The sequence below is a fragment of the Anomalospiza imberbis genome, chromosome 22 (assembly GCF_031753505.1).
Source record: "Anomalospiza imberbis isolate Cuckoo-Finch-1a 21T00152 chromosome 22, ASM3175350v1, whole genome shotgun sequence".
Taxonomy (NCBI): Eukaryota; Metazoa; Chordata; class Aves; order Passeriformes; family Viduidae; genus Anomalospiza; species Anomalospiza imberbis.
This window is the reverse complement of record NC_089702.1, coordinates 7,177,473-7,204,636: the sequence shown is the minus strand read 5'-3', so window position 1 is coordinate 7,204,636 and position 27,164 is coordinate 7,177,473. Positions and strand designations below refer to the sequence as shown.

The 27,164-nt window shown below is 52.9% G+C and overlaps 2 protein-coding genes and 2 long non-coding RNA genes across 5 annotated transcripts in view; 1 reads left to right on the top strand and 3 right to left on the bottom strand.

The window, feature by feature from the left end:
* PDE1B (phosphodiesterase 1B) overlaps positions 1-27,164 on the bottom strand; it is a 214,943-nt gene that overhangs the window by 16,641 nt on the left and 171,138 nt on the right. The window lies entirely within an intron of this gene.
* LOC137486913 (uncharacterized) lies at positions 235-10,108 on the bottom strand. The gene is made up of 3 exons (XR_011005814.1): positions 9,865-10,108; positions 8,533-8,591; positions 235-1,925 (listed from the first exon to the last, which is right to left on the bottom strand). It is a non-coding gene; the product is annotated as an uncharacterized lncRNA (long non-coding RNA).
* Positions 14,615-27,164, top strand: part of HDAC7 (histone deacetylase 7) — a 68,297-nt gene continuing 55,747 nt past the window's right edge. Inside the window, exon 1 of one of the 2 annotated variants that reach the window (XM_068212714.1) lies at positions 14,615-14,933. In XM_068212714.1, the coding sequence (XP_068068815.1) occupies positions 14,915-14,933 (19 nt within the window). In that variant the 5' untranslated portion in view covers positions 14,615-14,914. Of the gene's footprint in view, positions 14,934-25,230; positions 25,422-27,164 lie in introns of those variants that run through there. The other variant, XM_068212715.1, reaches the window with a different exon arrangement.
* LOC137486728 (uncharacterized) lies at positions 17,464-19,310 on the bottom strand. The gene is made up of 2 exons (XR_011005787.1): positions 18,737-19,310; positions 17,464-17,814 (listed from the first exon to the last, which is right to left on the bottom strand). It is a non-coding gene; the product is annotated as an uncharacterized lncRNA (long non-coding RNA).

The following is a 27,164-nucleotide window of genomic DNA, read 5'->3' as shown; positions in this document are numbered from 1 at the left end:
CACGTGGTATGTCTGGGTGTAACAGGGGATTGTAGCCCCAGGAAGAAAGATTCCAGTGGAGAGAATAGAAGAAAATACATTTTAAAAAGTAGTCTCAAGTAAACTCTAAACAGAGAAGGAAGAAACCACCAGCCTTAGAATCGCATTCCTCCCAGCAAAGAAGAAAAAACCCATCACTATTTCCCCCTCAGGATGCTGATGAGTCACTGCAGCAGTGCAAAGGAAGGAGGAGAATTTACTGCTGGAGGAGCAGGGTAGATGCTTTTATCCCGTGTTTATTTTTTTCTATTGCTGACAACCTTTAATAGAAAATGAGTAATTTGGCTATTAGTGTTAGCACTGCTGGATGAACAATGAGTGATTGCTCTATCTTGATTAGGCTGAAGCATTAATTAGACAATGGGTAACATCTAATTCTTGAATCTTCACGTCAGCATCTTCTTTCAGCATCTTTCTGTGCATTTGGGCTTGACTAAGCTGCTTCTCTCTTGCCTGAGGTGGCCAGGATGGGGCTGTGTGAGTTGATGCTGGGCAGATGTTTTGTCTCCCTGGGCTGGGGCAGAGCTGGCAGGATGGAGGAGAAAATTCACTGCTCAAATCCCTCGGGCCTTGACAACAGTTCTTGGCTACTTCTGCTAATATTAGGGCTGGTTTGAGGATGATTATGGTTCTGTGCAACAGCTATTAATATCATACAAAGCTTGGATGGAAGTCAAAAATAACAGCAAATGAGAAAACTACCAACCAGAAGCCAAATAGGAAGTACAGGCAAGGCTTGGTGTTGTGAAAGATAAATGGTGGGAAGGAAAAGCAAAACAGCTGCAATGAGATGCAGAGGAAAAAATAATACAAATATTTTTGTTGGTGGTTTGAAAACAGTCCTTGGCTTAAAAACATTGTTACATCAAATAACACTGATCGAATTCTGAGCTGGTTTGAAAGGAAATCCTGGTTTATTTGTCCAGAAAATCACCTGTTTGTTATAAAGTTCCCCCAGCTGATTCTGGGCCACAAGGAAGGGGCTCTGGACCACCAGAGTGAGCTGCAACATGGAGCAGGAAGGACAAAACCTGGAAATGCTGTTCTGCAAACAGTGCCTGCGGTGTTGGGAAGCTTCAAGAAGCTCCATCTGAGTAGCCAAGGCCAGAACTAAAAATACTTTGAGGCGTGACTGGAGAATTTCCCTGCCACAGTTTGAGTCCTGGTTTACCTCTGTTAATTGTCTATAACTTCCTTACTGGCATTCAAGTCCAGGTGAGGCTCCTGTGAGTAAGAAGACAGGTGACAAAAAGGTGTTTTCTGTTTGTCACAGTTTCTATTGCACCTTTTCAGCTCCCATTGGCTGTGCTGCTCCCATCAGGAGTACAAACCTCTCCGGGGAAAGGAGGTGGCAAAAGCAGACTTTAAACCTTATAAATCTTTAACCTTTAACCCTTTCACAGAGGTGTTTAATTCGTGGCTTTGTACAAATCCCTGGCTGAAAACCTGGGCTCTCCACCAGCCTGGAAACTTGAGGGAAGAATCTTTTGCTATCGAGGTGCTGAAAGCCTGGCACAGGTCACCCAGAGAAGCTGTTGCTGTCCTTGGATCCCTGGAAGTGTCCAAGGCCAGGCTGGATGGGGCTTGGAGGACCCTGGTCTGCTGGAACCATGGCAGGGGCGTGGAACTGGATGATTTTTTTTTTTTAGGTCTCTTCCAATGTAAACCTTCCTATGACCTCAATATCTTTGATGAGACCAAAACAGGTAATGTTTCTCCTAGAAAAGGGCTTTAGGAACTTCAAAAATGCCCATTTCCCCCTCCTGTCTGTTCGCTGACAATCTCTGCCGAGCACGGGCGTTGCTGCAGGGCTCGGTGCCGGCAGATGGCAGAGGCTCCCCACGGATGACCCTGCTGGGTTTTTGCAGTGCCGTTCTCCCCCCAGCCTGTGAAAAAGAGCGATGCTTTTGCACCACTTTTAGATTTCTGCCTCGCAGCTGGATTCTTTTTCAACAGTATTCCAACCCCACTCCCCTTTATTTGGATGAAAATATCTATATTGGGGAAAGAGGTGGTTTCCCGTGGAAGAAAGCAGAGCAGGACCTTAGAGAGCTGCCTGGGGAGAGAGTTCATCCTTCTGAGCTGAGCAGGGCCCAAGGGAAGGACTGGCATTTAAAATGAACATTTAAAAGGACAGCATTTAAAATGAAAAAGAAAATATTTTTTATGTAATATAGGCAGAAACCGTGAAACCAATATTGTTGCCTCACCACAACAATTTGCTCTCCTTGTTTCCCAATGCTTTGGAAGTGCAGCCTCTGTGCACACCCTGGCTTTTCCTCACTCTGATAGTGGTGCTTGGATTGACTGATTCCTCTGGATAAAGGCAGCCTGGACTTTCTGCATTGCTCACACCTGAGTGCTGGGTGACCACTAGAGCCTGGATTTGCTGCTGTGGGGTGACACAGGGAGCTCTGGCTGGAGCTGGCAGGGAATAGCTGCACTCCAGACACTCCTGGTTCCCCCCCCAAACCTGACAGGAGATGCTTGTGATGCTTTTCTCTCCTGGGCAGCCGCTCAAGCAGAAAACGGAGCTGTTGTGCATTTCAAAACCTCTCAAACACCTTCCCGAAGCGCCTTCCTCTCCTGAATTAATCCATCTCCAAAACCGTGAGGCTTTGCCTGCCTGTTTACAGCTGGGTGAGGCAATGAGGTCACTGCAGAGGCTTGATCAGCACGGGAGAAACGATTCCAGGGAGCAGAGCGCGGATGATAGCGAGGGGTTCGGTTAACTGTCCCCAGCTCCTCGCCATCCCCAGCACCCAGGGTGTGTCTGGAGGGGCTGGAAGACACTGAGATACTCAACGGCCTCCCCTGGCTGCTCAGGGAGGACAGCTTATCTCTGAGAGCAAAGCCTTCCCTGCTATCAGCACCCCAAAGACACTCAACTGTCTTCCAACTGCTCTGATGGGGTGATAAACCCGGAGCATTTGCTGCTCAGCCAGGCTGGGAAGCTCCAGAGCACCCAGGGCTCATCTGGGGCAGGGAGAGCGGCAACACCCTGGTGGGGAGCGCTGGGAGAGGTTGGGATGTTCAGAGTTGTTAACTCTTCCTTTTGATCCAGCTCCTGCCCTGTGAGGGGCTGTAGCCTTCACCCCATCTGGGAATGAGGAAAAACTCAGGAAATTCAAAAAGGGAAGCTCAAAAAAAAAAAAAAAAAGGCAGTGAAAATTCAGGAGTAATTTCTTCATGGAAAGAGTGGTCAAGCATTGGAAAGGGCCTGGCCTCCTGGAGGTGTCCAGGGAATGAGTGGATGTGGTGCTCAGTGCTCTGGTGGGGGATCAGGCACAGCTTGGTCTCAGAGGGCTTTTCCAATCTGAATAATTCAGGGATCCTGTGTGAATCCCTGGAAGTGGCTCCTGCAGCTCCACTTGGAGCAGTCCCTGAATTCAAGCACCCCTCAAGGATGGTTTTGTAGTGGTTGGAACATCCAGGACCTGCTCAGTCATTCCAGGGGACTGGGAATGGTTCAGCCCGGGGCACAGAGCGAAGGAGCCACTCTTTTTTACTGTTTGTTGTTAACTCCAGAAATGAATCGATGAGGAGGGGACCAGGCCCCACCAGAGAAGGTACAAGGAAATCCATGGGATTTTCAGTGCTGTTAACAAATGAAAGCCAGAGCACGAGGGAAAATCAGAACTTCTGGTCCAAAGGCACGTGGCCCTGCTATCATGGCATAAATGTAATGAAAAATTGCAGTGCTCAGATTTGATAAGATTGCAGCAGCAGCAGTTCTCACTGGCAATTAACAGAGGAGTTTCTGCGTGTGGAAGGAATCTGTGGATCTCAGTTGTTCTCCAGACAAGAAGCTGATGGAGGGTAACACCAAGAAGGCTGAAATGTCAAGACTTCAAAGGGTGATGGATCAGATGAGGGTAATAATTGAGAGAGGAGAGAAATCTCAGTGTAGTAAGGAAAAAAGCAGGGTAGAGGTGCACTTGAATTCATAGAACACTTTCAGGTAATTTGGGCAAGATTAAATTTACTCAGCAGGTGCCAGAAAGCCAAGAAGGGAACCTTAACCCAGAGAGGGTGGAAAATAGTCAAGGAAAAATGCCAAAGGTTTCTCTTAAAACAGAGGCTGAAGATCAGAGAGAATTATGTGGTGTTGGGATTGGGAAAACAGTGGAACAAGCACTTAAACGCGTTGTTTGTCAGCACCACGGAGAATGAGAAACTGCAACGGTAATTGGGCAAGATCCAACCATCCCAAGCAAAGATAATTGAGCTAATTTACATCTACAACGATGTTCTGAGCGCTGTGCTCCCAGAAGAGACTGTAAATACATAAAGTTTTATGGCTTTTGATACTGTTCCACATGGCCCATGAGAAAGAGAAAGAAACGCTTCGGATAAAATCACTCCAGAGCGTATCCAAGACTGCGACAAGCCCTGCACAGAGGACAATTGTCTGTGGTTTCCCTGCAGAACAGAAGGGTAGAAGTAAAGTGTGTTTTTGAGAGCTTAAAGATTTGGATCAGGAATGGTGGAACAGGTCCTGGATGGGACAGGAGATTGTTTCCTTCTCACCTCCCTTGGTGGAGGCTTCTGTAGATAGCATGGAAAGGAAGGTAATTTTAATTGCCATGAAATTAATAATTGCTCTCCCAACTAGGGATGAAGCCTGGGAATTTCTGCAGACAGATCCCGTAAAATCCCTGCTCCCTCAAATGCTGTGTTTCTCTTGGGCTGCTGCTCTCCGAAATGGCAGCGCTCCCTTCTAAGAAGGATTTTATCCTTTGCCAAAGTCCCCAACAAGAGATTACATGATGTGATTTCCTGTGCGAGCAGGACTGCCTTTAACGACCCACTGAACCTCTCGGCCTTGAAGGTTGAGGTTTGTTTTCTTGAGCTTTAGCTTGGCACCAACCCAGCAAAGCCTTTGTGTCCTAACTTTTATCTAAACACACGCACAAAGAACGGGGAGAATAAAAACATGCGGTGTCTTCTAGAAAGAGAAAACAAACTCTCTCTCTCTCTCTCTCTCTCTCCCTAATTCTGCGTCTTCCTCCATCAGCTTTCAGGAAACAAAGGGACAGAGGTGAGCTGTTTTCTCTAAACTATAATTTCCCCCCAGTGAGACAACAGCTCCCTGCTCACTCCTCTGTCAAGCGGAGCTGGAGGTGGTTGTTTCTCACCCAGGCACGTCTAACAGCCTCATCCATTCTTTTCTTGTGGCTTTTCCTCCTGTTTTGCAGCTCAGAGCACCTGAAGCTCTGAGAAGGCTGTCGGAGCCTTCCTGAGTGGTTTATTTTTAGCAGCACGAGCACGCTCCAGGCCCTGGGGAACGCCGTGAGTGGTGTAGAAACGCTTGAAATTACCAAACTCCCCCTTTTCCACACAAGTGAGCTCTTAAACCTGCCCAGACTTTCTAATGGCTTCATCCAGTCCTTGGGATCGTATTTCATTCCAGGGGGTTTTATTTGATATTTCAGCCCCGAGATGTTTCTCCCCACATAAATGTTTATCGGGTCCCTTGAGTCCCTCTCTCTGAAGCACCGAAATCCTGAAACCTCTTGCCCTGAGAGCCTTGGATGAGTCCCATGGCACCGGGCTGGCTCTGACCCCACGAAAGGAGAGCCCCTGATTGTTTTCCCAGCCAATCTTCCTGGGGAGCAGCTCCTCAGCCCCTCACACCGAGGCTCTGCTGTGCGGGCATTTCATCGTTTCATCCGGAGCTGGAACACAGCAGCCAAGCAGAATTTCCTTTGAGCTGCAGATAAGCAGATTCTGGTGATAGGGAGGCCCTGCTCAAGCTGCCCCTGGGGTTCCAGCTTTGAGAAAAACCTCGAGGGCTGAAGGGGAAGGAAGTGTTTAATGCTGTGGACATAGGAGATGAAGAGAAAAACAACATCCAGGGATGCATCAGCCTTAAACACATTCTCTGAGCTGCCCGGGGTGGGCATCCCAAAGCAGCCACGGAGCTGCAGCCGGGCAAATGTTTTCTAAGCCCGTGTTTGGTGAGAATTCCTCAGGAATTGGCAACAAAGAGTCAGCTCGTTGTGCAGGAAGCCTCAATCAGCCGTGGAGAAAGCGGATCACATTGAAAAATCAAGTTGTCTTTGTGAACTACATGAATGATCAGATTACAGAAAGCAAATCCCTGAAAAAAAAAAAAAAACAAAAAACCCAAAACAACTATTCCAGGCTCTTCACTGAAGGCTCAGAGCACAGCTGAGTGCTGAGACATGAAACGTGTCAGGACATGCACAGCATCGCTTCTTAGAAATCACAGCTCCTCTCAGCATCAGCAGAATTTAAAAATGTAATAATTTCCACTTCCAGAGAGCAGAGGGAAATGGCACCCGGCGCTGCACGAGTGTTATCGGAAAGATGGAGCAGGATAGCAAAGCTGTGGTCAAACCCAGCAGAAGATACTTTTAGTCAGACTGGTCCTTGAAAGAAAATCTTAGAAAAATCAATAACAAATCAAGCCCAGCAAAAAAAAATCAATAACAAATCAAGCACAAGCAGACCAAGGACTTCTGGAGAAACACTCCCTAATTTCAGGCAGATCCATCTGTGCTACAGCAACAAGAACTAATGGAGGGCAGAGAAACAGAGAAAAAGTTACACCATGGTTGTAAATGCACAGATTGGAGGAAAAAAAATGTGATCCTGTGCTTCTTCCCAGTTCCCAGGAACACGGGAGAGAGACTGAGTGTGGCAAACCCTCATTTTGGGGTCGCCTCTCAGAGTAGCTGATGGCTGGGCAGAATATCCAGGAACAGACTTGGTCCAAGAGAAACAGAACAGGACAAGGAGCTGCAGCTCAGGGACCTTGAATCCCAGGTCCTGCTGTGTCCTGGAAGCTCCTGGTGGGATGGGAACTCCTCATGGAGGGTCCCTGGTGACGGGCACGTCACCCCAGCAGAGGTGACAGAGGGACACCCATGTCCCCATCCAAGGAAAGGTGTCACAGCTCTGCCCATGCCTTCCAGGAGCTGCTTCCAGATGGTGCTCCAGGCAATTTTCTGGGATTTGAAAGGATTTGATTGTCCCACAGATGGCTTTTCTGAGTTCAGTGGTAAGGAAGGAGGGTAGTTTATGCTCAGCCCTTGCAGGGAGCCTTCAGCTGCCTCTGCCAAGCTCTTCCTCACTGTGAGCAGCTCCTCATTCCCAGCTCATGCACTGGGAGCCCCCAAGGTTGGCCAGGAATGAGTCACAAACAAAGTCCCCGTAGGAAAGGAGAGTTATGGATTCATAACCTTGACCCTTCTGGGTAGGAAAGGTTTATTTGTGCAGTTTTCTTTATAAATAACCCAGAAAGCAGCAGCAGCTTTGTTTTTCATGGTCTCAGACTTGGCGTGTGGAGGAACCTCATCCAAGCCTTGCTCTGGGCCCTGGGAGTCCTGGCCAGGGAGAGCAGTCCCTGTGTTTGTTCAATGACTCAGAGTGCAAAACTCAGCACGAGATAAGGCCAAGGAGCGGGGTCAGTGACTCTGTGGCTGTGGGGACAGCACTGAGGACCACCCCTGCTCCTTCTGGCCCTGTGGTCTCACCAATTATCCTCCTCCATCCCCTCTGGGAATCCCACAAGGCCTCCTCACGAATCTTGCTGTATTGTATCTTGAGGGAGGAATAAAGGGTTAAAAACAAACTGGAGCAATTTAGTGGAGAAGGGAAAGATTGGAGGTCAAAGAGCAAAATGTTCCCAGAGGGATTCACTGAGGGAACCTGTGGAGTCACCAAACAGATGACTCCAGGGAGAAACTGAAATCCTGAGAGGGAAATTAACCCTGTACAGGCAAGGTTAAGCCTGGCATTTTAAATCTGTCAGCTGGGACGATGTTGTAGCAGTCCTGTTCTACAGGCATGAGGGATCAGGGGTGTTGTACCAGGAAAAGGCATTGCTTGCCAGGCTGGGGGCAGGCCTGGCTTCCTCACAGGGTCAGGCAGAGATGCCACAGCCAGAGGGGAGCCACTCCTGACTGCTGCCCCACAGAAGGCTCCTTGCTGCTCCCATTCCCAGCCCTGGAAACAGGAGAATCCCTCGTGTCCCCCATACAGAGAATAGCATCAACGAGGAGCTTTTTTTATCGTGTGGGATTGTTTCCATCTCTCCACCACAGAGTGTTATTCCCTCTTTCACAGGAACAGCTCCCGCTGCTTTTTTTTTTTATTACAGGACCTGAGTGCAGGAAAGGGGCAAAGACTCTTTTACACCAAGGATGATGCTGAGAAATTGAGAGGTCTGACAGGAGACTCTGCAGAGCCTGCGGGTGAGCAGCTAATGAGCCTCGAAACCCTGCCAGCCTCAGGCACAGAGAACTTTGCAAAGCGAGTGGAAAAACAGCAGGGAGTGAATAGAAAGGCCGTGCTCAGCACTTCGGGGATGTTCAGCCTCTTTCTCCCTTTGCAAAGGGCCCTTCCCCAGGTGGCTTCGCCTTCCCTCAGCTTGACTTGCAGAACACTCAGGATTCCAACAAATCCGTAAAACTGGATACTTCCCTCGCCCAGCCCACTCTTCCTTCAGCCCTTATCTGCCCTTACCTGTCTCCACTAGGTCGCTTTAAAAGTCCCAGACACTTCCTTCCTTTGTTTGTCTTGGCCTGAAAGGGAAATGTCTTGTGTGTCAAAGGTTTAGTGCAAATTCCTGTCCAAGCTCTTTACTACCTCTGGCCTTGGTAAATCAAACTCCTTCCCCCAGCTGGGGCTTCGCACAGTGAATCAGATTCTCTGCCCACGTTCTCCCTCTCCTGCCTGCACATGGGATTGAGATGGAGCAGCAAAACAAGGGGTTAAATCCCTCCAGGCTGCTGCAAATTTGGGATGGAAAAGAAGTTCTGGGTTTCAAAGGTGTTTGCACAGAGCCAGAGTTTCTCAAGGGCTGTGCCAGTGTCACAGCTCTCCTTTCTCTTTAGGAAAATCACCTGGTCTTAGAGACCCAAAGCAGGTCAGGGGGGTCCTGGCCAGGGGTGAGCAGGGGGCACAGCCTTGCTGAGCTCTGCCTGGACTCTGAGGAAAGATTTCTCCATGGAAAGGGTGGTCAGGCATTAGAAGGGGCTGCCCAGGGAGGTTTGGAGCGCCCATCCCTGGAGGTGTCCAAGGAAGGACTGGAGGTGGCACTCAGAGCTCTGGGCTGGGGACAAGGTGGGCACTGGGCACAGCTGGGACTCCATGGGCTGGTGACAAGGTGAGCATTCGGCACAGCTTGGGTGGGCTCTGGGCTGGTGATGAGGTGAGCATTGGGCACAACTTGGACTCGATGATCCCTCAGAGCTTTTCCAGCCTCAGGGATTCTGGGCTTCTGTGACTTCAGCTCTCTTTCCCCAGGGCACACAGAGGAAGACTCACAGTTCCTGTCACCCTGGAAGAGTGAAAACCCTGGTGACCCTGAGACACCCCCTACAGAGGGAATCTGGTCTCCCATTTCCCCCCCCAGACCTTTGCCCATGCTTGGCTGAGGAGCAAACAAGGACCCGTCCCTGGGAGGAGCACTGGAGGCAGCAGGTGCAGAACCCGAGAGTGGGGCCGAGTTTGGTGCTGGCAGGGAGGGCTGGGCTGGGTCACCACAAGCCGACCACGCAGGAGATGCTTCAGTTGGGAGCCCCTTCCTTTGCAGATGAGCACCTTGATGTCAGCTCCCCTGTGCTCCTGTGCGGTCGCTGCACACCTGACTGCGGCCGAGCCCGGGGCTGGCAGCTGCTGAAACCACAGCCCGGGGGAAGCCAGCTCCCCATGCCTCGCTGAGAGCAGCCTGTGCTGCAGGAAAACAAACCCCGCCAGGCCCATCTCACCCCAAACTCGCTGGGCAAACAGGAAACTACGAGCAAGGGTGGAAGGGCAAGGGTGCGGGCTCCAGGAACGGACCCCAGGCCCCACCTGTGAGTGATTTCCAAGTCAACACTCGGGTTTACCTGGCCAGCTGATGCACTAGTCAAAGCAGGGCATGAGGTGGGCTCTGGCATTGCCTCCCCTGAGCTCTGCCTCCAGATGAAACGTTAAACTGCTGCAGCACCTGCCCCAGCAGCGGCTCAGGTGCCAGCGCTGCCGTTAGAGCCGCCAGGAAAACTGGGGAAGAGCCAAGAGATGGGCTCAGCCCTGGTTTCCTCCATGCCAGGGCCACTCTGCCTGCTACCAGGGATTCTTTCCTCCCCCACAATGCCCCTTCCAGCTCTGAACTCCTCCAGGAACGTGGAATAAATCATAGAATCCCAGAATGGTTTGGGTTGGAGGGGACTTCAAGCTCATCCCATTCCATGTCTCTTCCACAGCCAGGGACAACCCCACCTTGCCTGGTTTACCGCTCTTTGACAGCTCCAAAATGAACGATGAGGAAGAACAGCCTGTCCTGCTGCTCTGTGCCAGGATCTGTGCCCGGAGGGGGCACGAAGAGGACACTGATCTCAGCAAGGCACCTCCACGTTTCTCCACCTCTATTTTTCCATCCTGGTCCTGTCCTGCACTCCATGAGCACATGAGAATGCACAGAGTGTTTCACCACCCCTGCTCAAAGCTTTCCCTTGTTGAAATTCCCAGAACCAGCCCTGGAGCTCCCTTGGTTCAGCACCTGCCTTTTGGTGACATTTAATCCATCTGTGGTGATTTGGGACTGTCACAAAGGCACAGCAGGACATTGTTGATGGCAATGCAAGAGCAAACAACCACTTCTGTGGCTGTTCCTGCTGAGTCCAGCCTGAGATGCTCCTGGCCCTGGCACACACAGGCTGTGACAGGAGCCAAGAGCCACCACGGGACACGGGGTTGCGGGGGGATGATGGATTACAAAAGCAGCCGGGAAATTTCTCATACATTTCCTGCAAGGTTTGAAGTCAGTCCTCCCTGTATGACACCTCATCCCTCCTCTTCACAGCTGCTTCTCATTTTCCAAGCATAGTCTTCCTGTTTTGTTAGCTTTTTATTTATTTATTTATTTATTAAATCTTTTTTTTTTTAGGAAGGTGGGGGGCTGCGTTTAACAGCTGCACACAATTCTCCCCTGGCCATGCCTGCACCCATCACTAAATATAGCCTCAGACAGGCCAAACAAATGAGTAGGGCTGGGGTTAATAATCATAAAATGGAGTTCAGCTGTCTCTGAACTGTGATTTACTGGGACCCAGGCCAGGCAAGATCCTCCTCACGCCTTCGCTGCTGAGTCGTCCACAGGGACCAGCCCCTTCAAAAGAGGAGAAATTATTTTGAAATGCCTTCTCTCCAGCTGAAACTTGAGATGGGAAATGGTTCAAGCAGATTTGCTGGTGGGTGAGGTCTCCAGGGTGGTGCTGGACTGGATGCTGGTGATGCCTCCTCCATCCTGAGAAGCTCAGAGCTGCAAGAACAGGTGAGTTTAACCTGGCTCTGCTCCCCTCTGGGGCTCCTGGTGGCTGAACAGCTGCCAGTGGGAGAATCCCACCAGGAAAACGTGCTAGGGTTCCTCCCAGTGAGTGAGTGCATCCCACTGGGAAGGTCTCTGGGGTCAGAGGTGTGAGGGACACGGACATCTCATATCCAAAACCTTCCTGGTGTTTGTCACATGGACAGAGACTGGGGACAGCTGAGCCCTTTGCTGAGCTCAGGGGCACCCTGAGTCCCCTGGGGGTCGATATCTCCAGTCCCTGCACAATCCTAATATTGGTGTGCAGCACCTACAGAGCTTAAATTGTGCCCTAATTCCCAACAAAGAGGCTGGGCCAGGCTGCTGCCTTCAGGCCCTAAAACAGGGGCACAGGGCAGGGCTCTGTTCGTGGGTCTGGGCCCCCCCAGTTCTCCCCCTTGGGTGCACTGACCATCCTCCCCCGCGGTGGCTGGCAGGAGGCCACAGTGCCACACGTGTGGCACTGCCACCTTTGCCCCAGACATGCCAAGGGTCTGGGTCTCTCCCAGGTGACCTCCCGGGTCCTCGGGGTATTTTTAGCTGCCGTTTCTCGCAGCCATAACTCTTCTCCTCCGGCAGAAACAAAGCTGCTCCTTCCCTGCCTTCTATGGAGAGATGTGGCTGCAGGCAGCTCTCCTTCCCTGCCTCGGGCATCTGCTGCCCACGCTGCTGCTCCTCCAGCCTCTCCAGCTCTGCTTTGTGTCTGAGGGCACTGCTGGCAGCTCCCTTCTCCCCGGGCTCCCAGGCAGGGAGGGGATCTCAGGGGATGTGGGAGGAGGATTGTGGCTGCTAGGAGCCAGGACTGGGCTCTTGCCAGCACATGGGGTGGGTCTGACTGGGCTCGGGACCCTGGGACCCAGCAGCACAGCTTGGTCCTTGTGCCTGGACTGGGAGGGAGGAGGTCCTGAAGGAGATACGGGCACCAGGGTTTTCAGCAAAGCTCAAAGTGTTACCCAAAGGTTTTCCAAAATCCTTCTGCCCCTTTATGCTCCTAAACACCACCTGGGACCTGCTGTGGCCTGGTTGGTGACAGAAATAGCAGCCAGGATTTTCCACCTGCTCATCACAGAACAGTTTGGATTGGAAGGGACCTGAAGGTCCATCCAGTCCCACCCCCTGCCACAGGCAGGGACACCTCCCACCTTCCCAGGTGAGCTTTCCTGGTCTCTTCACCTTTGAAACACAAAGATTTTCATCTTTCACTCTCTTTCTTCCTCCTGGGAGACTTTGGTCTGTCATCTTAATTAGCCAGGATTGGTTCACTTCCTCAGGTCTGGAAATGTCTCTTTGTTAAGCAGGGCAGTGTCTCTTATCTCCTCCTGGCCTTTGAGCAGCTCCGCTTTTGGCAGTTCCTGCCTCTCCTTACACCTAACATGCAAATGATGCAAAGGTCCAACTAGGCAAAAGTTTCTAGCTCGTTATAGGAGCTGGCTCAGCCCTGGAGAGGAGTGACCCTGGCCTAGGCACTCAGTCCTGTGTGGCTGGTGGCCAAACTCCCTCCTCAGCACATCTTGCCCACGGCCATTGCCTTTCCTCTCAAGTCTTTCCCTGGGATCTTTTTTTTTTTTTTTTTTTTTTTTTTTTTCCTCCTGCTTCAGAATACCAGGTTCTTTTATCTGAGAACAGTGTCATAAAAATGCCACAATTTTTTTCACCCGTGGGACTCCTGCAGTGCTGGCATCACTTGGCTTTTGGAGTTTGGAGAAGGATGACCACGGTCCTCCTTTTCCACTGCCATTGTTCCCATTGGCATGAAAGGATAATTAGTGCTTGGGCTGGAAATTGGCCAGGACAGGTTGACTGTGATTCTCCAACCCAGGAGCGGGGCAGGGAGCCCAGCTCCTCTCCCGGGAGAGTTTCTGTGCTCTCTGCACAAAGCAGGGCAGCCTCAGCGGATGAGGTGGAGTCCATCCCTCTGGAAGGCTCCTGGGAGGATCCTCCTGGCTGCTGGAGATTTTCCTTCCCTCGGACAGAGGCAAAACCTGCAGCCAGCCCCACATGAGGCCAGCTGCTGCTGTTGGACAGGGCTGGGTGGGACAGGAAGAACATCACCATCTCCTCCTGGAGCTGAACCCTGAAGGTCCTTCAGCAAGGTGAAGGTTACACCCTTTTGGGGTGGGAATTCCAGGTGATCAGAGCCACCTCCTGGAAAAACTCAGGCTTGCAAGCACTGCAGGACAGTCCCTTGGTTTCCTCTCTTCTCTCCTGCTTTCCTTCTTGCACTCATCATCCTCATGAGCTCTTCCCGGTTGTGCTCCCACCATGAGAGGAAAGCTCGGAGCTGTGGCCCCAACTCCCGTCAGATCCAGCAGATGATGCTGTGTCCCTGTCCCTCAGCTTTTCAGATCCAGCAGATGATGCTGTGTCCCTGTCCCTCAGCATTTCAGATCCAGCAGATGCTGCTGGAAGAAGTTGGGCCGAGATGTTGGTGTCTTGGGTGGAAGTTCCCATCTTGAGCCGACCCTCAGGACTGTCAGATGAGGAAACAGCACTTTTCTGACCCCAAAATCCCAAAGCTCGTTGGGAAGTTGTGCTTCAGGAGCTGAGGTCTGTCCCTGGCTGTGCCCTGGGATGGGGCTTGGAGCAACCTGGTTTAATGGAAGTTTTCCCTGCCCATGGCAGGGGTGGAACAAACTGAGCTTTAAGGCCCCTTCCAACCCGAACCATTCTGGGATTTTGTGTCTGTATGGTTTTATTTCTCTCATTTCCCACCTGCTCCCTCAGACTGCCTCGTTTCCCTTCGTTTCTCACCAAACAACACAATTTCCCTTCCCACTGGGACCGGGAGCGCTGGATTAATGCCGCCGTCATCGGGTGTCAGCGCTGCACAACCACTTAACCCTCTCCGGGATGGGAAAAACAAAAGGAAGAAGAGGAAGAAGCGAATTCTGTGCCGGTGACACTTTCTCCCAGCCAACAAACAAAAGTTTTATGAGCTGAACCCTCTGGATGCTGCATTCCAGCTTGGTAACATTTCGGTAACACATTGCAAACGTTTGACTCATAGAAACTTGGACGGCTGCGGCCGGGGGAGGGGGAAGAGCGTCACATTCCCATTCCCGGGCAGGGTTTGGTTCTCGGATTTTTTTTAAGAACTGAAACTTCTCTCTGTTTAATGAAGGAAAAAAAAAAAAAGTGTTTGAGCCTGACGATTTCCACCGGCGCTCTCATTGTGTTTGGGAGTGAGGGGCTGGTGGGGGAGGGCTCTGCTGCCAAGGGAGGGACCCGGGGCAGCTGAACTCGCTTTTCTTCTGCAAGTTTTTTTTTTCTTTCTTTTTTTTTTTTTTCTTTTTTTTTTCTTTTTTTTTTTTCTCCCTCTGTGTTCCCAGGGCAGGGTTGGCTTTCTAGGTTTGATAAAGCATTTCCTTCCATTGTCATTCTATACGGCCTCTGGGCCCTGCGCTCAGTCCCTCCCCTTTGCCGTCCCCTCTCTTTCTCTCTCTCTCTCTCTCTTCCTGAACTTTAGTGAATCTTGAGATATAAAGAAAGCAGCTGCCTCCCTTAAGCACAGCTTGAACAATGAGACCTCCTCTCCAAGGGCTTTAATTCCTCTGGATGCAAGGACAAAGCCAGGGTGAGTAGCCTGCTGGTGGCTCTGCCGCTCCCCGCATCTGCGGCGCGGCCGTTCCCGGTGTCCGTCCCCCAGCGCCGGCTCCTCTCGCTGTCCCCGGCTCCGGAGGGATCAGGTAGCGCAGGAGGAGATGCTGCGAGTGTAAAATCCCTCCAAACCCAGCCACCACGGCCCGGGGAAGTGCTGGCGCTGTCCCCACGGCCGCCGTTCCCCGTGGATGCTGTTCCCAGCAAACTCGTGCTGGAGAAGGCTTTGCCACCCAGCCGTGTCCCTGGATTTGGGTCACCACAGGCTCCCCGCCGTGTGAGACCGGGCAAATCCTGGCTCTGGGCAAGGTGGGAGGAATCCTGACCTCAAAGGGAAAGAAAAACAAACATGATGCAATCAGGCGTGACTGAGCTGGGCTGCGGGAGGAAGATCTTCCCCGCGCCTTCGGGGCTGCGCACTCCGGGGGATGCTGGAGTGGAATTTGGGAAGGCGCTGAGGGAGAGACACCTCGGGCGGCTTCGTGTGGGTTCTGGGGGTGCAGAACGGGGCGGGGGGCGCAGCGTGTACCGTGGGGTCTGGCTTTGCCCCGGGGATCTACGTGGTCTCATGCACAAAAAGCTCGGCAGGAGCGTGGCGCGTGTTAATGAAGGGGATTCGGGACAAGTGATGAAGCTGCTGCTGGATGTGCATCTCGCAGGACGGGATCCCACCCTTTACCCTCCCAGGAAACTGTAACTGGTTCTCATGGGGGGCTTGTGGTGTGCTGGTGGATCACACAGCCCGAGTGGGATGAGCCCCGCGCTGAAGAGGGAATTTCGTGCAGCCAAACTCAGCCCAGATGTTGTTATCTGGTGCCCCCCCCCCCCCCCCCGCCTTCGAGTTTCTCCTCTTCATCCCGTATGTCTCCAGTGTCTGTTGGCTGGGATAAAACGTGATTCACAGGATCCTGGGCCTCGTAAACAGGGAATGATCAAACAAGGCATAAAAGAACATTTTTATTGCTCGTTAGGGCTTCACTAAGACCGTCTGGGGCTCTGTGTCGGTTCAGGTAGCTGCTGGAGCACAGCATGTTCTTGTAGTGCAAATGTAAAAATTCTCCTGTGTTCTGCAGCACAAAAGTGCTCAAAACATGACTGGAAGTGCTTCAAGGGACCTGCAGAGCTCATGGTTAGTGCAAAGTCATTAGAGAGCCTGTGCAGTCCATCGTGGGGCAGTTCAGAGTAGGTTTGATAGAGCTTTGAGTTTTTTCCCTCCATAAAATCCCATTTCTGGTCTAACTGGGACCAGTTCCTCCTGTCCCAGTGCAGCTGTGTTTGTTTGTATCACTTGTTCTTGATCTCTGCTAAATCCAGCAATTTTGGGCAGTTCTCTGGTTTCTCTGACAATGGACAAGGTGTTGTGGGATTTAAGGTGAGCGTTGACAGGTTGACCTTAAATCCCATGGACTAAGCTGAAGGACATGGATGAAATTGGGCTTTAAAATAGCAGAATGAGGTGGGTAAAATGAGCATGTCCAGGTTTTTCACTGAACAGAGCTCAGGTTCATGGCTGGAGGAACCCTCCAAAACCATTGTGCTCCTGCTGGGATGGGCATTTCTCCAGCAGGAGCTGACTCATGTTAACATAAATGTAGATGAAACCTTCAGATTTAACAGAGCTTTTCAGAGGCAGGATTCTGTTCCCTCGCTTTTCGGGAGGCAACGAGAACTTCACCACCACTGAAAGTCCCCCCACCTCTGTGTCCTGCTCCCCTCCTGGCAGCCTCCGGGAGCCCATCCATGCTCCTGGCTCTTGCACAATGAGGAAATGGGCCAGCATTTCCATATTAGCAATCAACTTTCCAGGGATGTTGCATGGATTTTCCAGCGAGGGGTGGAACAGCATCAGCCACGCTTCGATCCGCCAGGCCAGGGCTGAGGTGCTGCAGAAGAAAGACCAGGCACGGTTTGGGAAGCCTCAGATGAGTGTTCAGAGGGCAAACACCCACAGAGGCACAGCAGCTCTGGGTTCAAACCCTGTCCTGGTGCTTGGATTTTGGGTGCTGACCCTGCCGGGCTCCCCATCCCTGGGAACTCGGGGTCCCACCTGGGGCAGCTTCTCGGCATCTTGAAGGACTACACGGCTTTTGTCATTTGTTGTCCTGGCTTTTTGGCCACATTCCCATGGTGAAGCTGAGCTTGGGGTTGTCACGTGTGGGTGGAAAAAGGGGATAAAACGCTTGGAAATGGCCACCTGGAATTGGGGTTGAGGTGATAGGAGGTGTCTGACCACCCTCATGGTGCACAGGGATAGGAGGCAACAGCTGCCCAGCTGTGACATCAACAGCTGGACTCGATGGTCTTAGGGGCCTTTTCCAACCTAAATAATTCCATGACCTTATTTCCTTCTGCCCCTCGGTCTCTCTCTTCGGGACAGACACAGCCACGCTTTGTGTTTGCATCATCAAGACGATGCACTTTAAATAAATATTAATTAGGCTTGGCTAATTCATCAGGAAGTTTACTTTCAAAGCAAATAAAACCAGCGAGCAGCCGTAGAGCCAGGAAACAGGTAAGGTTATTTATTGCCCGAACAAACCAGGCGGGTGAGGCAGCAAGAATCATGTCTGAGCTCAGCCTTTAGTGGTGGCTGCACCTGATGGTTCTCAGATCACCAGCAAACCTCTAAATAATGAGGTTTTGTGTGATGGCCACACAAGAAAGACCCTTGTGGCCACACGCATTCCCCCATCCTTGGAATTGGCTGTCCAAGACATCGCGGGGCTGTGGGTGACTCTGGAATAGTTATTCCCTCAGTCTGGAGCTGGATCTGCTTTGCTGTTGTTTTGGCATCTTTTAAATGCAAATCTCACAGGAGAATAATTTCTCGTGCCTGTAAAACCCATCCTAGTACAAACCTGCAGCAGAGCCAGGTGGGATTTGAGGGGCTGCCCTTGCACCCCTGAATTGAGGGGGGAGCAGGAGGAGATGGAGCCTCGGGGGTCACCAGGTGCTGCTTGGGGGATGGAGAGATGCAAACACAGTCACAGGACAACCTTGGCTTTTCCATGTCTTTCTTTCTGTGCTTACTTCCATGCTGGGAGGGCAGTTTTTGCAGCCAAACCAGATTTGGAAAAGCCCAGAGCACTGAACACATGGGGAATGAGCAGTGCTGGGGCTTTGGGGCTCGGCCTGGGGGACCCAGGGATGGATGGATGGATGGATGGACACAGGGATGGATGGATGGACACAGGGATGGATGGACAAATCCATGGATGGATGGACACAGGGATGGATGGACAAATCCATGGATGGATGGACATGGGGATGGATCCATGGATGGACACAGGGATGAATGGATGGTTCCATGGATGGACACAGGGATGGATGGACAAATCCATGGATGGATGGACATGGGGATGGATCCATGGATGGACACAGGGATGGATGGATGGTTCCATGGATGGACACAGGGATGGACACAGGGATGGATGGACGGATTCATGGATGGATGGACATGGGGATGGGCGGATGGACATGGGGATGAATCCATGGATGGACACAGGGATGGATGGACAGAGGGAGGGATGGATGGATGGACACGGGGATGAATGGACACGGGGATGGATCCATGGATGGATGGGTGGATAGACATGGGGATGACTCTATGGATAGACAGATGGACAGATGGACATGCTCCTTCCCCAAACCCAAGAGTGGGACCCCTTCCACATCCCTGGAGTGGCATCCCAGCCTGGAGGTGCCGGGTGCCTCCTGCTGCCCGCGCGCGGCGAGGGGAAGGGGATGAAGGTTACAAACCCTCTTCTCAAGGTTACAAACCTCTTATTTTTGGACGCGTTTCCCTGCGGCTGGAGCCGACCCAGGCTGGAGCTGTTGAAGTTTTCGGTCCTTTGTTTGTTTAATTGAAGTGCTGTTTGTTTTTGATCACGGGCATGAGATAGGCGCTTCCTCTGCAGGCAGGAAGCAGTGATTTCCTGTTCTGTCCCCGGCCAACTCTCACTGCGCAGGAAACCTCGCTCTGCTGAGTGGCCACTTTTCGTGCAGCATTTTTGGAAGGTTTTACGTGGTGTTGTTTTGGTTTTTTTCTCTTTTTTCTTTCATTTTTTCCCCCCATCTTCCCCTGTGAGCGGCGCTGGTGGTGTTGGGTCCCTGTGGGAAGGACGCGTGGAGAGACTGGAGTCAGCACTCGGCAGGCTGGGGATGCTGTTTGGTGAAAATGGGTCCATTTAGCCTCAGATCTTTTGGTTCTGTTGAGAAGTTGGTTGGTTCACCTTGAAGTGAACCTTTTTTCTGTTGTGTTTTTTGAGGGGAGCACTGCCCAGGAAGGTGTGTCTGTCCCAGGTCATTCAAACCACTTGACTGACGTCACATGGAGACTCAGGGCAGGACAAGGAGTTAAACCACCCCTGCCAGCTTTACCTGCTCATGTCCTTGCTGTGCTGGAGGACCTTTAGGCACAATTGGGTTGTTCATCCTGAAGAAGAGACGATTTGGGGTGACCTGGCTGTGGCTTTCCAGTCCCTGAAGGAGCTGCAGGAACGATGGAGAGAGACCTGGAGTGCCAGGACAGGGGAGAATGGCTTTAAACTGCCAGAGGGCAGGGTTAGAGGGGATTTTGAGAAGGAATTCTCCCTGTGAGGGCTGGTAAGGCCCTGGCACAGGTTGCCCTGGCACAGGACGTGGCTGCCCCATGCCTGGGAGTGTTCAAAGCCAGGCTGGACAGGGCTTGGAGCAACCTGGGATGAAGGGAGGTGTCCCTGCTCATGGCAAGGGGTGGAAGGGGATTCTTTTTAAGGTCCCTACCACCCACAGGCCCGGGTCAGTCCCACAGACTCTCAGAGAGGAGTCAGGGATGGGGTTCAAGCTGAGGTCCCACACCTGTGTAGGTGTTTCTGGGGTGCAAAAGAGACACAGGTTTTCCCAAGGGAATCCTCAGGAATCCCAAGGAGGCGGAGCCGCGGCTCCTTGGCAGCTCCCAGCACACGGGGATGTTGTTACTCAGTGTGTTTATCCTCCAGCAGCAAACCCAGACAGGCTCTCACTCACTCAGCACCCTGCCCAGAGGTGAAGTGCTGCAGTATCATATGGCTGCAGCCACAGGAAGCCTGGACAGACAGACAGACACTGCAGCACGAGAGCCGTGGGAGCCCCAGGGCAGCAGATGTGACCACGAGCAGAAAAGAACTTCTCTGCCCGAGGTTTTAATTATCAACTGGCTGTTGTAAAGGGGCTCCCCTGCGGGGAGGGGGTTTGTAAGGGGAAGAAGCAGCGGCTGCAGGAACAAAGCAGGGAGGGGAAAGGCTGGGGAAGGGGGAGCAGAGATGCTCACAGCCCCCAAATCCTGCAAATGACCCACACGGAGAGGGGATGGTCAGCAGAGGAGACGGTCAGCAGAGGGGACAGTCAGCAGAGGAGATGGCCAGAGGGTTTAGCCAGAGTTGTGCAAGAGCAGCTGGCTGGAGCCTTTTGGCTGCAGGAGGATGAAAGGGCTGGGGATGCACAGAGGGAGGGCTGGGAGCTGCAGGAGGAGGGAGAGGGCAGGACGCTCCCGGCTGCAGCTGCTCCAGCCCCGCAGCAGTTGGGCCACGATTTGTGCTCGGAGCCATCCAAGGAAAACTTTGCTTGGGCTGCTCTCATGCAGCCCCAGCCCTGTGCAAGCGTGTCCCCCATCACCTCAGCCCCCTCTCCTGCCCCATTCCTGGAGAGCTCTCCATTCCCAAGGCCCCTCCGGATCATTGCACGTCGGTGACATCACCGCCGGTTGCCATGGAAAAGCCAGGTTGTCCAAAACACGACCCCTTGGCCTCATCCCATGTGTGTCAGGAAATGAAGGTTTTATAGCACATCTCTGCAGCGGAGCAGAAACAGCCGGAGCAGGAACCGCAGCCCCGGCACTGGCAGAACCCCCCTGGCCATGGCTGCTGGCCTGGGACTCCCTGCTGGGGACTCGGGACCTGCTCCGTGGGGTTACGAGGCTGCTTTGTGTCTCCCGAGTTATTTCTGGTCTCTGAGCTTGCTTCTGTGGGCTGGAACACCCCAAGGAGAGGCAACCTCCTCCTTTGAATTCCTCCCTGGGAGGGTGGGCAGGGTGCCCAGAGAAGCTGTGGGTGCCCCTGGATCCCTGGAAGTGTCCAAGGCCAGGTTGGATGGGGTTTGGAGCAACCTGGGATAGTGGAACATGGAATGTGAGGGAAGGGTGGAATGTGAGCTTTAAGGTCCCTTCCAACCCAACCCATGCTGTGACTTTGTGCATTTGGGGGAGAGGCAGAGAATCTGTGTGAGGAGCAGAGAAGAGGCAGAAAATGGGAGGAAAGGTCCCGAGGGGCTCACACTGGAGCAGTGGGAGAATCAAACCCTGCTCACACCTGAGCTGGGGCTCACACAGCCTTTGGAGGGACCGTGACGTGCAGGGAGAATCCAAAAATATTTGGGAGTCCTGGCCACAGAGATTTTTCCTAAAGCTGTCCCAGAACTGATGGAAACAAAGGCCTCGCAGACCTTTGGTGTGGGGGCTTTGGGAAGGAAACCTCAGGTGTGGTCCCGTGGCAGGGATGGGACGCTGCTGTTCCAGGCAGCCTTTGTTTGGCCAGGCTCAGGTTTGGGGCCTGTGCTGGCAAATGAGAATTTGGAGCCCTTTGGTTTTGCACACCCTGTGTGGGGCACGGAGGGTGCTGGGCATGGCAAGTGCCTGCAGGGCTTGTTCTGGTCTCGCTTTGGCTGAAAATTTGGCAGTGCCACAGCTGGATCACCATTGAGTGGCACCAGAAGCCAGCTTGGGCTCCAGAGCGGGGCTGGCAGCGCCTCCCTCCCGTCCCCGCGGTGCCAACCGACCCTCACCCCGCTGCAGCCTCCCCCCACCCTTGCAGTGGGTGTTTTGGGGTTAAAAATAGACTCCAGATTTCGGTTGGTAAAGGCGGAGGCAGGGAGCAGGAGCTGTTTATCAGTGCCAGGGTTTCCCCTGAGACAGTGAAATGAGTCAGATAAGAGATGGGCACAACGTGCACCTTCCCCCTGCGCTGGTGCCAGGGTTGCTGCTCCCTCCCAGGAGCTTTTGCCATGTGCTGGGGTGTCCTGGATGTCCCAGGCCCTGAGGATGCTCCACATGGGGAGCACTCATGTTCCTACCAGACTTGGATGCTCTGCAGCATCCAACCCTCAGCCCCTTTTTGGAAATTTTGGAAATGTTGCTCTCTGCTGTTAATCCTGTCCCAGCCACAGAACCATGGAAAGGTTTGGGTTGGAAGGGACCTTAAAGTTCATCCTGCCCCACCTCCTGCCATGGGCAGGGACCACTCCAGGTCTTGGATCTTCCCTTCCACCATCTCAGGTTGCTCCAAGCCCTGTCCAACCTGGGCTGGAGCTTTCTGATGCCCCGGAGCCCTTTTCCCACAGTGTCAGCACGTTCAAAAGCAGCAGCTGGGGCCTGAATCAGCCAAATCAGAATCAGAATGAGCCAAATCTTGTTTTTCAGAGGGGGGTGGCACAAGCACTGCTGGGCCCTGTGGGGTTTTTTATTTTTTTATTCTCTAACTGCTAAAACATCTCTTAAACCAAGCCAGCCCTCTAGCTAGTCCCTACACTAACTTTATCATTTAACCTAACGTTATCTCATCATTTTAAGTATTTTTCAGAGTTCCAAGAAAAAAAGATTTAAACTTCATGGAAAGCCTTCTCCAAGGAGGAGGAGGAGGAGGGAGCTGCAGGGCCAAACCCTGGCGTGGGCAGCATCCCCTGGGCAGCATCCTGAGCACCCCAGCAGGGTCAATGCCTCGGGCAGGGCTGTGGGGCCGGGTGCTGCCAGCTCATCCTGGGCACTTTTTGGTGTTGAAGCCCTCTCTCCTGCTCAGCAGCAGCAGCAGCAGTTTCCTGTTTGACTCACACCTGACACAAGCCGGGGCCTCTCGCGCTCGGGAGCGACTGAATGGGGCTGTTTACAATTAGAGAACGTGGGATTCCCAGAAAGAGGCTCAGACCGGACGTCCTGAAGCGAAATACCCCAGGCGTCACCAGCTAAAAATAACCGTGGCAGAACAGTCACCAAACACTGCGGCGGCTCCAGCCGCTCGGACCCCGCGGCTCGGCACCCAAATTCCAACTTTCCATCTCCCCCCGGGGTGTTTTTTGGCATAACTTGGTGCTCCCCGTGCTGGTGGATGGCCCTCGCGGTGATTTCTCTTGGTTTCCATCTTATTTGTGTGAGGGGAGGGAGTAAGGCAAGGGTTAAAATGTGAATAATCAGAGTTTCAGCCAGAAGTGGCTGATGGGAATCAGTTGAGCTCATTGAAGGGCTGGGGGCGGGTGGGAAGTGAGGCAGGAGCAGCTGCTCAAGGATGGGGACTTTGCTGGGCTGCTCTGGACCTGGAGCTGGTGTCCAGTGACCGGCTGGACACGTATGGTCATGGCCAGCTCCAGGGAGGCTGAAATTTTCCAGGACCTGAGTCAGAGCTGGGGAAGGGGAAGGTGCTGAAGGCAGAGAATCATAGAACAGGATGGTTTGGGTTGGGAGGAACCTTAAAGCTCACCCAGTGCCACCCCTGCTGTGGGCAGGGACACCTTTCCCTGTCCCAGGGTGCTCCAAGCCCTGTCCAGCCTGGCCTTGAGCACTTCAGGAATGGGGCAGCCGCAGCTTCTCTGGGCTAGGGCTGTGCCACTCTCATATGGATTAATTTCTTTCAAATATCTTTCAAATATTTCAGTTTGGTCCCTGGTGCTTGGTGCATGGCTCAGAAAGGGACCGAGCTCAGCCTGAGCTGAGCTTTGCTGTCACTCCAGCCCAGAGCTGGGCCCTGCTGCCTTTGTGCCTCTCCCCAGTGCTCCTGGGCTGGAGGAAGAGGCAAAAGATGGGTCAGAGCAAAAGGGCACAGAAAGAATCCTCCAGAGCCAGCCCTGCAGCCCAGTGACCCCTTCCTGACAGAGATTTGGGGAGGCAGAGCTCCCGTTGAGGCACTTATGCAATAGGTTGTTACCAGAGGAAGTTTCTCTTCAACCCCAGGCAGTTGGTGGTTGATTTATGTCCTGCAGCTTTAGATTTTCTAGGTTGCAGTGGTGTTGCATAAGAAGATAATTTGACCCTGCATTTCTGAAAACCTTTTTCATTGTTGTTGGTGGGGACTGTCTCTTTCATCTGCCTCTCATGTACCTGGAGATGTAAAATGAAGGACAACTCTACAGCTTGTGAGAGTGAATCCCTGAGTTTTCTCAGAGGTGGGGCTGGATTTGGGTCTTCCTTCACACCAAACCTTGTGAGTTTTATCCCCAGAATAAGCGCAGCTCCCTCGCTGTTTGTGCCTTTAATTTCTCCCCCTCTCTTCATGCACCAAGTTACTTTTGCCCTTAGGCAATAAACACAACAGTGGGGAATACTCCAGGAATGGGATGCAGGGATGGACTGCAGGGACAGTTTGGAACCATCTATGCTCGTGTAGAGATCAGCCCTGGACTTAATGGCCATGGGACCCCTTCCAGTGCAGGTCTTTCCTGGGGAAGAGATGTCCCTGAGTGGGAGCGAATTCATTTCATGGCAGGGGAGACAGATGAGTCTTGTGCCTTGTGGCAGCTTCCCCTGGGCTCTCTCCTGATTTGCCATTTGCCTTTAACCTAAACTAAAAGTTATTTAGACTGAAAGCACACATTAGTGTTTGTGAAGAGAAGGGCAATTACAGGGAGAAAACCAATTTCCACCAGCATGGTGGGGGACAGACACGGCCCCGTTGTCTGAGCCACAGGGTCCTGCCAGCAGAAGGACCAGCCCAGGTTCTCCTCCTCCAGCAAGGAGAGCTGGGACGATTCCTGCTCTTTTCCAGCTTCCCCTGGTGCCCTTGAGGAAACCCTTTACACTCACCCTTGCAGAACTGGGGGGACAGTGACACCTTTCTCCTTCCTTATCTCAGGAATCGGAACCATTCCTGGTCCGGGTGGTGTCTGTGGGAAATCTGAACTTCTCAAATAGAGGGATTTTTCCCTTCCTGGGTGACTGTGGGTGGCTCTGAGGCTGCTCCAATTTTAGCCTCCCCACACCACCCAGATGTTAAACTGGGCATCTTCTGCATCTGCTCCCGGGATATTCATTGTCCGGGAATCCCCGGGTGGCCGATTGTGCCAGCGGGAGCTTTCATGGAAACAGCCCATTTTTTTTTTTCCTGTGGCAGCTCCAAGTGTTTGCAAAAAGCTGGTAGAGCCCCAGGAGCTTCTGGCAGCTTCATTTTATTTTGAAACCAGTCAGTCCCCAGCTGGGTGTGAGAGTAAAACGAAAGGATGCGAGATAAAGGCGCCGGTGCAGCGAGCGAGGACAGCCCGCGCCAGGGCCCGTCATTCTGAAACCAGGCATGGAAACTGTGCCGGGGAGAAAAGCTCGAGAGCAGCGCTTGGGCTCCTCACCACGCACACCCCAAGCACACCAGAGAGTGGCTCTGCCTGGGGACAGTCACGTGTGGCCACGGGAGAGCGACGGGAGCCTCGAGGGCAGTGGTGGCTCTGACCGGGCCCATGAGTGGCGACAACAAAGGTACCGACAACGACCTGTCCTGTCCAGCTCCCCTCGTCCACCTCATCTCTTGTGTCTCTGGGGAGTCCTGTCCAGCTCCCCTCATCCAATCCACCTCTTGTGTTCAGGTGCCTCTGGAGAGTCCTGTCCAGGTTCCCCTCATCCAATCCACCTCTTGTGTCTCTGGGGAGTCCTCTCCAGGCTCCCCTTGTCCACCCCATCTCTTGTGTTAAGGTGTTTCTGGAGAGTCCTGTCCAGGCTCCCCTCGTCCAACCCACCTCTTGTGTTCAGATGTTTCTGGGGAGTCCTGTCCAGCTCCCCTTGTCCACCTCATCTCTTGTGTCTCTGGGGGATCCTCTCCAGGCTCCCTTTGTCCACCCCATCTCTTGTGTTCAGGTGTTTCTGGGGAGTCTCTTTATCCTCTGCTCTCTCCTGAGCATCTCTGTCCTCCTGCTCTCCATCGCTGCCAGGGGGTTTGGGCACCTGCAGGCCTGAGCTGCTCTGGAGGCTGAGGAGATGTGGAGGGGAGTGAGGGTTTGGAGAGGAGGAGGCTCTGGTGGGTTGTTGGGGTGGTGTTCACTCCCTTTGCTGCCTGCCCGAGGGCCTGGGTGGCTTTTGCCAGGGGACGCGGGCACTGTGCCCATGGCTCCCACACTGGGGAACTGGACCTTGCCCTGCCCAGAGCACGCAGGGATTTAGGGACCTTCATTGTGGGAGGGTTTGGGTTGGAAGGGACCTCAAAGATCACGCAGGGATTTAGGGACCTTCATTGGGCTGTGCAGGCTCTTGCCTGCACAGCCCAACGTCCCTGTCCCCTGTGGTGTTTTAGGCAGCTGTGAGATGCTCTGATGGACAGTGAAGGGCTGGGTTTGGAGATCCAGGTGACACCAGGAAGGAGATGGGAGACAGGGCAGGTGGCTGTTGCTCGTTGTCACTGCCGGTTTCTCTGAGTGACAGTCTCCTCACCCAAATCCCCTCACCCGCTGGAGCTGGGAAATGGGGGCATCTCTTCTTCCTCAGAGACACCTGGAACTCCTGTCCCAGCTTTTGTCCCTTCTCTCGCCACCCCTGGCACTCCCTGGCTCTCTTTTTGTGGGTGGGTGGGAAATTGCATCAAGACAGAGAAGTGCAGCTCCACGGCTCGGGGAGGGACGCTGTGATGAAGAATTTGTCGAGTTTTGTCGTATCTCAAAAGTGCTGAAACTGTTGAAACACTCCTACACCCCCTCCTGGGAATTTCCAGCTAAACCCAACTGGTTTTGGTTCTCTGGACTGTCGAGAAAGCTGAGCTCAGGCTTGAGGGCCCTGGCTCAGAAACCAGGATGTGAACAGGAGATTTGGCACCTTAGAGCTGAATCCCGTGACCTGCAGACCTCTGCCTGAGATGCCCGTGAGTTTTGGAGGGTTGACTTGGAAGCACAGCTCTGTTTCGAGCACCTCATCCCCTGGTTTGAGGGGAGGAGAGGGAAGGACACAGCACAAGAACTGAGCCTGTCCTGGGATGCTCAGGGGGAGAAAGGGGAGGCACTTCAGAGACTGTGACAGGAAAACTTTCAGTCCCAGGGTTCCTACAGCTGCTTCTAGGCTGAGAAAACACCTCCGGGGCCGTTCTCAACAGCTGGGAACGGCGGCAGATGGGAACCTGATGGTGGTCAGCAATTAGTGCAAATTAGGGTCAATCACAGCCGTTTGGAGGAGCAGAGGAGATGCAGCCGAGTCTCTCCTCTTTGCTCCTCCCTTTTCAAAGTGCAGGAGGGGCAGCAG